The sequence below is a fragment of the Arachis ipaensis genome, chromosome B6 (assembly GCF_059453495.1).
Source record: "Arachis ipaensis isolate K30076 ecotype BB chromosome B6, ASM5945349v1, whole genome shotgun sequence".
NCBI lineage: Eukaryota > Viridiplantae > Streptophyta > Magnoliopsida > Fabales > Fabaceae > Arachis > Arachis ipaensis.
In genome coordinates, this window is record NC_142441.1 from 151,469,267 (window position 1) to 151,485,037 (window position 15,771).

Genomic DNA, 15,771 nt, shown 5'->3' on the forward strand with positions numbered 1-15,771 from the left:
AACATCATTTTGATTTTTGAATAAGAGAGTCTCCTGTTTCAAATAGATTTGATAAGCTATTTAATGTATAAAAAATCTCTAAAATTAAGAGATTGAAAAAGTGATAAAGTAAAAAATTAGTTACTATTAAATTTATAATTTCTATCATTTATAAATATTTTTATTGGTTAAACATTTATTTTCTTACTTTATTAATCTTTTCCCCTTAGAGGAAGTGAGGAACATCATAAATTTGGATTCTCTAGATTTTGAACTTTATTTTAGATAGTAAAATGTGATTTTTCACTATTTATTGATTTTTCACTATTTATTTCATAGATGAGACAAAAAAGAATATGTGAGAGAAATTATTCAAAGATAAAAAATCACACTTTATCCTCTAAAGTGAAAATTCAAAATTTAGAGGATCCAAATTTAACATCCATTTAGCGCTTGCCTAAGATCAAGGTTGTCGGATCTACCAGCTCTCTTATACGGTTATACCCTTCTCTTTTTGGGGCAAGAGCTAGGCTTCATCTTGTGGACATTGGCCAAGGGAACAGGTAATTAGACTCTCCTCGGTGGTGAGTTTTCCCATGTAGGCTGTAGCATCATCCTATATTAATTTGATGTCACGTTTTTTATTAAATTTTACGAGTTTTTATTATTGCCACTATAAGAGAATTTTACATACATAATTAATTATATATTAATACAGCAATAATTTAATTTGTAACTGAAATCTTACACACATATTAAAATTCATTCAACTTTTGTACTATCAAACAAATCTCTTTTTACCGTGTAATTTTGAAGGACAAAAAATCACACGCATTAGGGGTGATGACTGTTAATTTTCAAATTCTAATTAGGCCAATTCTATGGTGCCTATCACTTTGGTGCCGAAATTGCCGAACTTACCTTGTATGGTAAGTTTTAAATATTAATTTTTATCTTCTTTTAGTAAATTAGATAAATATTGATAGGCACCATAAAATGCACCTTCTAGTTAATATAGAAAGGTAGAAATTGAATCTTCGGGGGACACAAGTTTATTCTGGAATTGGAGTTTGGACGATGTATTAGTGAGTGGGACCCAGCAACAAGATTCCTGGAGTGGAATGTAGCTGATACCTTCTCTCTCCAAAAAAGGAAGAAAAAAAAAATTCATTTTTCAAAAAGGCCGCGCCCGTGTACGTCGCGGCCGCACACAGCACCATGCACCACCGCTCATCACCCCACACATCACACAACCCCACCGCTCTGTCATCACAGCCAATCACAACACGCCACGTCACCTTGCCACCCCCCAAAACCCACACAAATTCTCACCGGCGGGAACACGAGTGAGAAGAAAGCTTGCGCAACACGAATCTCTCTCTTCCGCGTTTTTTCCCCTTAAACCCTTATAAAAACCCTAACCCCGATTAAAAAACCCCAAACTTTACCCACTCTCTCTTATTTATATATGATTCGATTGCTTCTTCTTCGTTTTGAGTTTCAATTCTCCGCACTGCGATGGAACAAGAAGAAGAACCACAACAAAATGAGCCACCTCACTCTCACTCTCAATCTCGGTGCGTGACGCTACCTCCCGGTTGCCGGTTCCATCCTTCGGAGGAGCTTCTATTGCGTTACTACCTGACCAACAAAAACGGCACGGGGAACTGGAATGGTAACGGTGGTTTGGGATTCGATGGTTCTGATTTGATTCGGGAGCTGGATTTTTACGATTACGATCCTTTTGAACTGCCGGATTTTGCGTGCTTTGCGTACGGCTACGGCGGAAGGAGGAGGCACTGGTACTGTTTCACCTCCGTTAGGGTTTCGAGGGGAGAGAGGTGGAAGAGGAAGAGGAAGGTTAAGAGTGGGTTCTGGTTGAGGAGGGGAAGGGTTTCGAATGTTAACGGTGTTGGGGAGAACGTGGTTTTGGGAACGAGGACGAGGTTCGTTTTCTATATGGGTGATTCGGCGAAGAACGGTGCCAGGACGGATTGGGTTTTGTATGAATACGCATTGGTTGATCATGTTATGGTACGAATTTCGGAAATCAGAACGCTTTTGAATGTTATCTATATTGTTTCCGTAAAGTTTTTGGTTTGTTGAGTTGTTTGATAATCCTTTTGGGTTTAGGATTTAGAGTTTAGTTTAAGATTGAAGAGAAATTGCTATACGAGAGGTTTAGTAATCTTAATCAGATTGGTTAGTTTCGGCAGAATTCAAATATTGGTGATTTCAATAGGAAAGTAATTTTGTTACTTAGAAAGTCATGTGTTGGTTGAGTTCATGCACTAAACACGTTGGGGTGGGGACACAGTACTCATTTGATTAGAGATGGTGGAATTTTGCTTTAGTTGGTTTTGTGTAGAATATCCGGATGAATCCAATTAGTGTAGATTCTAGCACGGAAGTGGGAAATAATGAGAGAAAGAGGAAACTACATGAAATAATTTAGATGTTCATAGTTTTTCTATATATATACATAAGGTTTATTGGTTTATATGGTTAATGTCGAGTGATATACTGTGACATTGTCTGATTTATCAGGCTAATATTACATAGAGAAGCAAGGTTTTCTTCGCAATGGAAATATATTTTGTTACTTGTTAGTTGGGATGTTTTTAAATATCCATTCAAGTGCTGTGTTGTTGATTTTATGCTTGTGAGTTCTGTGTTGGATATTTGTTTCTGCTTGAGTTGAACAGTGCAGCAGTTAATTGGGGATATTCTTTGTTGTAATAAAGATTTTGATACTCTTGGATAATTTTGATGTTCGTAATTTTGCAGCTGATTCCGAACTTCTGATATATGATTTAGCACGGTTTTGCCTGCCATATTTCAACTCTTAAAAGAGTTTGATGAAAGCCTTTTTTTATTTGGAACAATTTTGAAGAAAGTTTATGTACTTAAACTATTTTAACATTTTGGTATTTGTAACCTTATATTACTCCAGATATTTTCTTACCATTTGAATTGGCTAAACCATGAATTCACAAAAGATTTTAATCTCTTGGGTGACTCGTTGGAGGGTTTCTTCACTACCAAAATATAGTAAATTCATAACACTTACGGAGTAACCACTCTGCCTTGGTATCCTCATTTACTCTGCCCTTGTTATCTAGTATTCTGTTCTTTCATTATAGTATTTTAAAGATTCATGTTTTATCTATTTATTCCCTTTCCACTGAAAATTTCACGTGTAGGCCTCTTATGTTCTTTGCCGGGTATTTAGTAAGCCTCGTTATAAGAATAGTGCATCAGACATCGGCCTGAGTTGTTGTGCAGAAGAGAGTGTATCAGCAGTGCGCCATATTGGTATTCAGCATGATGAACATGTTAAATTGGATGCCGTTGAAGCTAAAGTATGTGATGATATCTCCATTGACCACAACAATGAAATATGTGCTGGTGGAAACAGCGATAATGATAATCAAGTTAAGAATGCACATGATATAGATGCTCTACGTTGTTTGGCGGGTCCTCAGGGCAGTCAGCAGGTATCCTATCAACCTTTGATTGATCTGAAATATTTAGAGCTGGTTTGGTTTCTATTTTCATTTACTGTTTTTATTTTCTCTGTTTTTTTCCGATTAAAGATTTTGTGAACAAAATAATGGAAACATCAAATAAGGGTTTATCACTTTATTGTTTTTACTGTGTTCCTTCACAAAAGTCTAGTAAATAGGAAATTAAAGTAGGAAATGACAACAAACACTTACAAATTCATGATTTAGTGAGAAACCATTGTTGTTTTCTTTTATCTTTCCTTTCATTTTATTTCTTTCTTTTTTATCCATTCATGCTAGATGTGTATTTTGCTTACTGCTATTAAGATTTTATTGGTAATTTTTTTTTCTTTTTTGGGTTAAAACTGAATAGTTCAAGTACTATAATTGGGGTTATTTTTGTTATGCAGCTATCAATTGCAAACTTCTACATCAGCAATAATCTGAAAAGTCTAGTCAGAAATGGGGCTATCAGTGTCGGGAGTCAATTAGCGTTTCTATCTTCTTTACAATTACCTTCCCCCTTTTTAGATTTGCTAGATTTGAGAACTCATTCATATGATCTTGGTTGCATTCCCCTTTTTTTCCCTGCTAATATCATTATTAATATTAGATTAAATGTGTTATTCTTTCTTCTGAATGGGAAAACATATTACTGTTCAGTAGAAACCGCTATAAGTAAATCTAGCAGTAATATGTCCTTCCATCCAGCTCTTGCTTTCCAGCAGACTTTTGCTTTAGCATGCTCTTTTGCCAGTGAATCTGTTCATTTCATTTTGTAATTGGTAATAGAATTTAATTATGATGCACTATTAGTATAGAAAAGTTCTACATAGGCATCCAGTCATATATTGTTACATGAACACAAATGTTTGACTCAACTACTCACGAATCACTACATTAAAAATCTAGCAAATAAATATATATGATTGGATGATAATGTAAAGTTTTCTTTTAAACTCACAGTGCATCAAAATTAATATCTTGTTATTATGTGGTAGAAAGGAAATTATTGCTAAAAACATTAAACCCTTTTGTGTGTTATTGATGATAATCAGGAAAGGCTTCCTTTACTCCCCAGCAGTAGTACAATGTTCATTGAAGCAATTTCATCTCCACAACAATTACTTTCCATCACGGAGGAAGACTTCATAGAGTTGAATGATCTTACATGAATTGGATGGCTTTAAGAAAGATTTCAATATTAATCCTGCTCTCAGGAGTATTCCCCTGAAACTCATTAGTTCCGAATGGGTAAATATCCCATCAAAGTGGATAAACATTCGCAACGTCGGAGAAATATTTATGATATCAGGTAACCTTTGGCTGTCATATGAAGATCATATTGTCAGATCAGGTGAAGGAAAACATCACAGGGTGATCGCTTCACAAAATAAGGTAGTTACTTTGATGACATTTCAGAGTACGTTAAAGTCTCAAGCCATACCGGAGGATATTTAGTAGATATTGGTTTTGGGCATGCAGATTTTTCAACTTTGCCTACTGAAAGGCAAGTTATGCAACTGGCTCTAGAGGAATAGAGTTAGGAGTTAGTTTATTGGCATTGGTGATTGCAATATGCAATTTACTTAAGTATGGCAAACCTGACGTTAGTTCCTCATGCTGACATTGATCCCTTGATTTTGGCAGCATATTTAATATTTATCCTTTACTAGGGTTTGGAGTTGTTAGAATTTTCCATCCACCCATTAGCAAAGCATATTCCCAGTAGTCTCCTCTCCTTTCATCTTCATAGCTTATATTGTTCAAGGAGCAAATATGATAAATTCCATATTGTGGATCTTTTTTAAGCGATTAAATCAGGGATTGCTTATGATGATGATTTATATTATACTTTTTTTATGGAACTATATATTGCATATTTAGTCATTCTTTTTCCAACCAATTATGTTGTTGCTCTGCTTTAAGAATACACCTTTGCATGTGTGGATGTGGCACTAGTTTTATGCTTATTTTTTAACATAAGTAATGTCGAATTTATTGATACATGTGTGCTATGATTATGGTGTATCTGGATTGATTCGAGTCCCAGTTTATTTTGCATGTGCTAGTGAGATGTGCTGAAAGCTAGTTACCTAAGCAGCCAAAAAAGAGACATCATAGTATTTATTAGTGTCACGAGACCAATCATAATACCCTGAACGTTACAGTTGTCTTTGTTGTGTTTTGAAATATGCAGTTATTGCTCACATCTTGAAGTATTATATGCTTTAACTTGAAGTATCAATATCATTCATTGTTGTCAAGAAAATTCACCTTTCATTGAATCCGTTCGTTTGTAAATATATTTAGAGATATATGTCTTTATTTTTTGCCCTTTTTTTCTTTTTCTTAAAAAAAAAAATTCATAAAGAGATATCTCCCACTAACTACATAGAAAGTGGTAAATTATTGAGGTTACTTTGAATTTGGAACAAGTATTGATACGTTTTTTTCAGCCGTTATTCTCATTTTTCTTTTGCTCTAAGCATGGAAGGGAGGGTGGGCCTGCCAAGTTTGGCAGCACCCAGAGTTTCATAAGCAAAAATATATGGGCTGGCCCGAATTAATCCAAAAACAGTTTTTTTTCAACTGAATCATAATAAGAGAACAATTAATGTGAATTTTATGAAATCATCCGGGAGCAATTAATTACTCTTAATTGATCACTTTTCAAGTTAGACCAAAATTCATAAATTTGGAAGGCACATACTATTTTATGGGTGTAGGACAGTTTTGATGTGAGGTTGTGATGCCTTGCCTTTCATTCCACTTTGATGATGCCAATCCTCTAAAGTAGCTCATAAGTCCAATCCACACTTAAAATGTAGGAATTACCATAACCTTTTCCCCTTTTTTTCATCCAATAAATACATGCAACAAACTAAATAGTACAAAAACGCTGGTTGCATGAGAAATATATCTAGCACTTAGTGTGGATACGTATTTTAGAGAAAAAAAAAAAAAACTAAATGTATTATTTTTGTGTATATTTTTTATATTAAAAAAGAAAGCGTATATCTAACGATGTATCAAAGAATAGTATAGATATAGTTTTACACTTTTACTTCATTTTATCATTGTTAAATTTAGGTATGAATTTGTACTTCAATATTAACTCTTTATCCTTAAGTTGAGTTGGTAGTTAATAGACATCCAATTTTAGTATAGAGAAAAGAACACGTCTTATTAGCGAAGCCGAAAATGATAAATGAAAAATGAATGTGAATGAATATGCTAGTTGCACTAAGTCTCAACCAATGTAATTGTCATATCTTAGGTAATGAGAAATTTCAAAAGCCATGATGAATGATGCCCCAAGAAGTGGGTTTATTATTTAAATTAATCACATCAAGTTAGAGTTGTGTTGTGGGTTTTGTAATTGTTGTTGTGGCTTCCAAGAAAGCCAACAAATGAAGGTGGCTGCCTCGTGTTTTCAGGAACTTACACACGTCCTTCTTGCATCATTTCATTCATTCATATCTTTTGGTCAATAATCTCATTCTTCCTAACCCTCCCTTTTTGGGAGTTACCCTCCTATTGCTTCTGCTTTTTTTTTTTCTTTCAAATTCTTATGGAGCATCTATCTATATCTTATCTTTTTTCTTTTTTCTTTTTTAATTTTATAATTTTTTTTAAGTTTCTTAAAGTGATGTCGTTTTGAATATTTTGTCGCATTGAATAAAATAAAGAGAAAATGACAAATAGGTCCCTGACTTTTTGTTCCGCGGGCATTTTTGTCTCTGACTATTGAAAAATATTTCTAAGTTTCTGACCTTCACAAAATTTGGACGGATCAGTCCCTTTGCCCAAATGCCTCCGTCATGGACTGATCCGTCCAAGTTTTGTGAAAGTCAGGGACTTAAAAGTATTTTTTAATGGTTAGGGATAAAAATGTCTTTGGGACAAAAGGTCATGGATCTATTTGTCCTTTTCTCTAAAATAATTGATAAGTTCACCAGTTTTTTTAATTAAAGAACATCTAATTTAATTTATTTTCTGCAAGATTCTATGCATCCATGATAAAAATAGATAAAAACTTACTTATCCTTTTACTTTTTCTTTTATACAAATCTCATACGTACCTAAATCTCATCTTATGTGATTGATTTTACCTTTTTTTTAAAAAACAAATATGGAATTTTTATTAATTGAATAATTTAATAATAGTTATAGTACAACTTATACATGTTATCAATATATAAACTATTTTTGTATAAATGTTTTTTTATTGAAAAAGGGGCCTCAGGCCCTTAATAAATTAAAAAAAATTGATGCCATTACTTACTGAGTTAAAGTATAAATACAAGAGTCTAAATAAAATGACAATTTGGAATTTTGGATTGAAAGTCTTACCAATATAAGAATTTGTTCATATCATAACAGTTAAACTCTTCAACAAATTTCTGAGAAAATAAAATTAAGAAAAGAGGTGCTAGAATAAAGAATCAAATAAAATTCTTGCCACTAAAAAGAAGTGTCAGTTTTAGGAATGGATACACACTACACAGTGAAATTTTCAACCTATGCCAGTTGCTTTCTGACTTGAATTCCTTGCTTTTTAATTGTATTGTTGTGGTTTCAGTGATATTTTATAAAAATATGAAAATGTGGTATATTTTTTATATCCCAAATCTGAAGGTCAAATTTTCTCAAATTTGTAATTTTTATTTTTTTTAATTATATAAATATAATGGTCAGATTTATTTATTTTTTTATTTAAAATTTTTAAATATACAAATTTGATCCTTAAATTTATGTTTTAGTAATGAAATTTTTTTTGAACATACTAATCGAACTCTCTAATTGGTTTTACAACGAAAAAAAATTATTTCTGCCCATAAATTTGAGATTTTTTTTATCACAAATCGAATCCTAAATTTTATATCTTAAATAAATTTGAGTCTTTAATTTGCAAATTTTAATTTTAAAAAATTTATCTCCATATATCTATAAAAAATACGTCATTTTTCCATAATTAGGTATAACACATTTTAGATCTCTATAACTAAAAAAAATTTAGCTGAATTATTTCTACACATAAAAAAATGTATTTAACCTTTTTTTTTTGTGTCTAAAATGTATTAACGTTTATTAAAACAAAATATTTTTCTATTTCTATCTAGCGAAAAGAAAAGTAAAAAACAAAACATTGTATTCTTATTGATTTTTTTATAATTAGTAAAGATTGTAAAATGTAAAACAATTAGATCGTTATTACATTGAAAATTTTATATGATTTAATATTCATTTTTTGTCATGGACTTATTTGAAGGATTTAAATTTGCATTTTTTATTGCACAAAAAAAATATTGTACTCCATCTAAAAAGTTTGAAAGTTACAAGAATTATTTGAAAGAAAAAAAAGTACAATAAACCTTTAATACAAGTTTATAAATAATTCTTTTAATTTTAATTATATATCAAAGGGTTACGATTAGGTTTAAAAAATAGTATAAAACTTTTTCTGTACAAATATGTAGACCTTATTATATAAATTTGAAATCTCTGACAACTAATAGATATCATACCTAATCGCTTCAAATTTCCGAATCTATGCAAAGTCTTATCAAGTTCTAAATAGAAATATCCTTGAAGCATTAATGATTTCTTAAAATATAATTACTAAAATAATAATAAGAATCATCATATCAAAAATATTGAGCTTTAATTTAATGTGTTATTCACTTATTTATTCGTGAGATTTAGTTAGGATGTCACTGGTTGTTCTTTCGTAAGAAAATTGTTTGAAGTTATAACTAGTTTTTAGAATTTGAATTTTTCATTCACTTGAATAAGAGAAAGGCGTGGATGTGTGACATAAATCTTATACGTGAATAATCAATTTTAAAGTATAGCTCGTATTTCTGATATTTGAACTAATTTTTTTTTGGAAAAGAAAGATAATACGTCGGTTTTTTTAAGAATAGCGACGGTAGACATCTACAAAGAAATTCTAACGCTCAAGCTAGTAAAAGTAGAAGATAAATATGAAGTTATTCAAAATGAATAATGTTTGCGTAGTTGAAGCTTTGTATTTATAGAATTATTGTGTTTGAGGCGGTTATAAGTGTTAGAATATAATTAGAATCAATTATATCAATTAGTATTATTTAACATATCTAAATATTTATGATAGGATATTACATCTTTATTATTTCGATTCGCTTAGCACCTATAAATACCATTTTATAATGTATCGTTATAGACAACTTGAATACACTAAAAAATATACAAATCATTTCTCCAGTTTAGTCTCTTGTTTCTAACATGGTATCAGAGCTATGATATCCTCCTTGAGGAGGATCTGCTATTTTTCTTTTGTTGAAATCACCAGTTTTCCTCTATTCCATTTTTCTTGTCTTTTGTCACTTCTTTGATATTTTTTCACCTTACTGACTAGCTTATTCTCTCCGTCTTGTGTCTTTCCGAGTCGAATAATCAAACATCAATATTATTCCTATTCTCATGAAGAAATCATATAGTTTTCGTTCTCTTTCGGCAGTTTCGTCTGTATTTTTTCCAACAGTGTCGTCTGCGCTTCCTTCAGGCAGTTCCGCGTTTCCTTATGGCAGTTCTTGTCTGCGCTTCTTTGCGTCAGTTCTGTCTGTACTTCCTTTCGACAGTTTCATTTGTGCTTTCTTCTGACAGTTTTGTCTGCGCTTTCTTCATGCAGTTCCGTCTGCACCCGTTCTATCAGTTTATGCAGCTTTTTCTCTCTTTATTTCGTTATTTTAAATAAGTTTCAAACTCAAGTTATCACTTGAGTTTGAGGGAAGATGTTAGAATATATTTAGATAGGTTAAATAATGCTAATTGATATAATTGATTCTAATTATATTCTAACAATAAGTATTTCCAAAACTGCTTTATGGAGCTTTAGCTAATTATCTGATAACTTTGTTTTAGTGACCCGTTTGGGTTTGTTTAGAGATTTGCGGAGAAATTTCTGTGCCGATTTGGGTTGGTACTGATTTTATAGGATAAGTCCGTTAGGAAAGCAGAACACGTACTCTAAGTACTCTTGATGTGTTTATTTTTGTGGTGATACGATGGAATACTGATTGTAATCATAGTTCAGAATAATGATGATAATAATAGTAACTCCCAAGTTCAACTTGTTGTATGTTGAAAAATGATAATTATGCTTGAAATTTGGTGTATGTGAATAGTAAAGTAAAAGAAATGTGAGAATAATTAGGAATAAAGGTTAAATAATAAGGATAAGCCCTAAGTTTAATCTGATGGCATGTGAGAATAAATTTGTTTGGAGTTATTATTCCGACGTATAAGTGTCGGATTGTTTGAATTGATCAAATTTTATAGATGAAAATATGATTGGATTTGTTTCGACGTATAACTGTCAGGTTGTTTGAATTTGGTTTTGTTGGTAACTGTTTTGTGCTTTTGATGAACTGGTATCCAACATTCTTAGGTGAACTCGTTTGCTTTATATATGTGATACTTTTGCTTTAATATGTCTATAGATTTATGTCAATAAATAATTATACAAAGTAGGTTAAGTAATATGTATTGCTCTTGAAATTGTAAGATTGAAAAAGTATGACTAGTAGTAATCAATGAGGATCTTTGTTGATAAGTCAAATGAATATGGTTGGTTGTTGTTGAGTTGTTTGAAAAATTGGTGAACTGATATAATAGACTGGTTTAGAATTGGGCATAGCAAAGACGGTGCCGATATTTAGAGTTGTACCAACTTATAGATCTGTTTGCTTGAAATTATTCCGACCATAGGTGCAGATTGTTTGAAATGAGTCTGACTTATAGATGTCGATTTGTTTGAATTGATAGATAGCTTAGTAGTTTTGAAAATTGAAGTATAGCTCAGTTTTAATTAGTTGATTAAGCCACTTGTTTCGGTTTGAATATTGTTGCTAATTGATCACTTGATCAATAGTTGATTTTAGATATTTGTTTGTGGATAGTATCTTCAGACTGGAGAGAAGTAAAAGACAATAGAAAAGTAAAAGTCGTGATTTGATCGAAAACCAAATTATCATTCAGTAAGGAGAGTTGAATTTGAATAATGGATTTGGATATACTTTTAGATAAGTTTGAGCAGTTGACTCAATGTCAATGGATTTGTAATTTATTTTTGAAATTTGACCATCCGAATTGTAAGTTTGTTTTGGTATGAAAAGAATTGGTGATATATAAATCGGTAATGTGTTTTATGGGAGAGTATATTTCAGTAGATATTCGTATATGATTATGAAAATTCATGGCGGAGCGATTTATGTTTATTGTGTATGAGATGATTTATAGATCAACTAGGAATGATGAAAATGATAAAAAAAATTTAAAAATAAGAGAATAAAGATATTTCATTAATGAAGAAATAACACATCACCGTATTCTCGTCTTATAAGCCAGGTTGTGATACACCTGTTAGGCTAGTCTTTGATATTGATTTTGGTGTCTGAGTAGTCATTAAAAAGTGTAAATTGTCCGAATTATAATCCACATGACCTTTTTTTAATGAAAAAATAACACATCACCGTATTCTCGTCTTATAAGCTAGGTTGTGATACACCTGTTAGGCTAGTCTTTGATATTGATTTTGGTGTCTGGGTAGTCATTAAAAAGTGTAAATTGTCCGAATTATAATCCGCATGAATTTTTTTTTTATCGGCGTGATTGTATTATCCTCTATATAAGACTTCGACGCATAAATGTATAATAGAAAAAATAGTACCTAATATACTTAAAGAAGGTCAATCAACAATGAAATACATATTAATAGTATACAACTAAATATAACGTATTCAAAGTTAGTATATGAAATGGTAAAATACATTAAGATAAAATGGTTCAAGTATACAGGTTAATGTATACTTTATAAGAGGCTATGTCGTATTGAATATTAAAATAAAAGAATTATATAAGCAAGTTAGGTTATGCTTACGAATTATTTTACTGTAATATAGAACTTGTCAATTTTATATGTTGATATTATTTGCCTCTCAATTGTCATTTAATTTAATTTTTAGGTTTTTTTCTTGTATTGTAAATTCAATTTTAAATTCGTTGCTTTAAAACTAAAACTGAATCCTTTTATTACGGAAGCAAAATAATTGAAAAAAATGAAAAACCGAGCAATCAAAGAAAGCGTGGTTTCAAAAGAAAAATAATAATTATAGCAATGACAATATAAATAATAACTAGAAAAATTTGTTATTAAGTTGGTTTAGATTCAACTTATTTGATGAGAAATAATATATCAGAAATAATAAAATCAATTTATTTAATCAAATATTTGCACAATTGTGTTAATTCAAAATTTTTAACTAGAACGTGAAAACTGAAAATGCAGATATGTAGTTAAAATTGTGTATCGTTAGATAATGTTACTAGAGCATTTAGCAGAATTTGTTTTCTCTATTGACGGATTTGGAGTGACTATTGTCACGGTCATTATTTGGAGTGACTTTTTTTTTTTTATCTTTTTTATCACCTTATTTGTTTTGATTCAAAAATTTGATTAACCTTTGAATTCCTGCCTTCAATGATTCCTTGATCATTAATAGTTTGGCTATAGTAGCGAGTTGAGAAGGTGGATTATTTTACTTTTTTGTTGATGATTAAAACATGTTAAAGATGATAGATAATTAGAAAAAAAATGATAGAAAGTAATATCAGCTCCACGGTGGCGCTAAATGTTCATGTGTAAATAAATCGATTCTAAGGTATAGCTCGTTTTTCTTTAGATAAAAAGGATGATACATGGGTTTCTCAAAGTTTGAGAAAGTACTCTATTACTCAAGTTAGTTAGTAAAAATAGAAGATAAATATAAAATTTTGTATTTATATAATTATTATGGTTGGGGTTATAAATATTTCTAAAACTGTTTTATGAAATTTTAGCTAATTGTCTTATAGCTTTATTTTAGTGATTCATTTGGGTTTGTTTAGAAAGATTTGCGATTTCTCCGCTAATTTGAGTTGATATGTGATTGTTTGATATAATTTTATCTGAACCGAGTTACAACTACAAGAGATCAATTATTATTATTATACAAAAAAGAACTAATATATTTAGGATACCGGAAAAAAATTGCAAGTCTGTGTATGTGTCAATGCGGAAAAATGATTCAACATTAAATTTATGATTGGACTTCCAAAATTTATTTATTTGTATTTAATTTCTATCACTATTTAATTATTAATTATTACTAATTATTAATTAATTACATTAGATAGTTTTAATGTTTATAGTTATAATCATGTGTTGGTCTTATATGCTTGTAGCCTTCGGTGCTTCAACGTTTTGAGCTCATCACATAACTATATAGTCCTACTTTGATCTCTATTTTGTTTTCTAGTTACACTTATCAATAATTTACAAATTAAAATACATACTAATTTCTCATTACATAAAACAAAATACTATTGCACATCATGTCTTTTTATTTATATAGAATACATTAATATTGTTTAGATTTAGATTATATATTTAATATTATGTATTTTTAGAAAAATTTTATTCTAATTTAAATTCATTGGATTAAAACAAATCCAGTAATCAATATAATTATATTATGAGTACACTAAAAATTAGTTACAAAATAAAATATACATTAAAAATATATATAGTAACACATGTATTGTAATAACTAAATTAATTTTTTATATATATGCAATATTTTTATTATCCTTATCATATTTTTTTTTAACCAAATCTAAATCCTATTTTCCACGTTGAATAATTGGTATTTAGAGCTTAGGAATGTTGGCTTTATTTTATTGAATTTCAAAGGCTAAGATAGCACCAATAATTATTATTAGAAACAAGATATGGTTTTGCAAGCTAAGTGAATTTGGTTATTAGTGCATGATTTCCATTAAACACAATATTATTATTATTATTTTATATATAATTAAGCACAAGTGGCATCTTTGTGCGCCTTATTCTCCCATTGATAGAGTTCAATATTTTTTCCATTTGGGCCAATTAGGGATGGCATGTTTCTTTCAAAGAAAAACTTGTTCACAATGTTGAATAAAGTTTGTGTTTCTTTGGTCTATGATGCATACTACACAATAATACAAACCGAACACAGATAAAAGGGGTTTGTGGTTAGTAGATGTATGTGAAGTAATCTTTTCTCAAATGTTATTATTTTATCAATTTTCTTATGTTAATATTATAAGTTATCTATCCCATTATTATCTCTTGTATTTTGTGTTGACCATGAGAACATAATAATCACCATTTTTTTTTTCATTTTAGTGGTTATGAATAGGAAATAATTAATCACTTCATGTAAAAAATTTACATAATCTTATATATATGTTGATTGTATCATTGATAAGACAAAAATATATTAAATATGGAACTTAAAAAAATATCTAATTAATAATAAAATTTAATACATGGTGAAAATATTTGAAATTTTCACATAAAAATGAAATGATAAAGGCTTCATCTTATCATATTAGATCTCTAATGTAGTTAATTAATTTAAATTAAATTTAACTCTGACTTAAAATTTATTAAAAAGTCTAATATTTTAAAAACATTTTTTATAAAAATTATTTATATGTAACATACCAAATTTAATATTTATAACTATATATAAATTTTTCAAGTTTTTAAACTATATAAAAAAATTTATAATAAAGTATAACATTTTAGATTATCAAAAAATATGATAAATTAAAAATTTTAATAATTTTTTAATTATAAGATATTTATATATTTATGGAAAAGTATAGGGAATCAAGTATCTAACCAGCTAAAAAGTGAACAACTCAATTAATTATAATTATTAATAATTAATTTTAAATTTAAAATTTAAAAAATTTTAAACTGATTAAGTAAATCTAATTAAAGCTTATAAAAACCTTCATCTTCTCTTCCACATTAACCTACCACCTCTAAAAACGTCCACCAGAATTTGTGTCCACTCAATTTCAATCCAAATGCTATCTCATTCACTTGCTCCTGACTCCTGAGAGAGTGCTCTACCACTCCCGAAACATATATATAACACAGATTTCGATGGCTAATAGTTCAACCATGCAACACATTCATGAATCTTCTCATTTTGGTTTTGGTTGGGTTGAGCAACGATGGGTCCAACCAAAAAAATAGAACGAGAAAGATGAAAACCGTTGTGTAAAGTTCTCATGGCCTCTGGTTCCAAATCATTGAAGGTATTCACTATGATACCATCAACCAAAGAGGCTTTTTGGCACACACTGAGAAAATAGCGTGTAGATTTTACCTGATCGATGAAACAGAATCGGATCTGAAAGGTCTTTC

At 30.0% G+C, this 15,771-nt stretch overlaps 1 protein-coding gene across 1 annotated transcript; it reads left to right on the forward strand.

The window, feature by feature from the left end:
- Positions 1–1,092: 1,092 nt before the first annotated feature.
- On the forward strand, positions 1,093–5,356 carry LOC107605653 (NAC domain-containing protein 68). Its single transcript, XM_016307603.3, has 3 exons — positions 1,093–2,013; positions 3,183–3,476; positions 3,896–5,356. Exons 1-3 carry the CDS (start codon positions 1,498–1,500, stop codon positions 4,265–4,267), a joined length of 1,182 nt encoding a protein of 393 aa, XP_016163089.1. The 5' UTR covers positions 1,093–1,497; the 3' UTR covers positions 4,268–5,356.
- Positions 5,357–15,771: the final 10,415 nt, after the last annotated feature.

Bases quoted from the DNA above. Each gene is read 5' to 3' on its own strand.
- LOC107605653 (XM_016307603.3), top strand. From the start codon at position 1,498: ATGGAACAAGAAGAAGAACCACAACAAAATGAGCCACCTCACTCTCAC. The intron at 2,014-3,182 runs GTACGAATTTCG...TTTCACGTGTAG, and splicing joins CATTGGTTGATCATGTTATG to GCCTCTTATGTTCTTTGCCG. The intron at 3,477-3,895 runs GTATCCTATCAA...TTTGTTATGCAG, and splicing joins GTCCTCAGGGCAGTCAGCAG to CTATCAATTGCAAACTTCTA.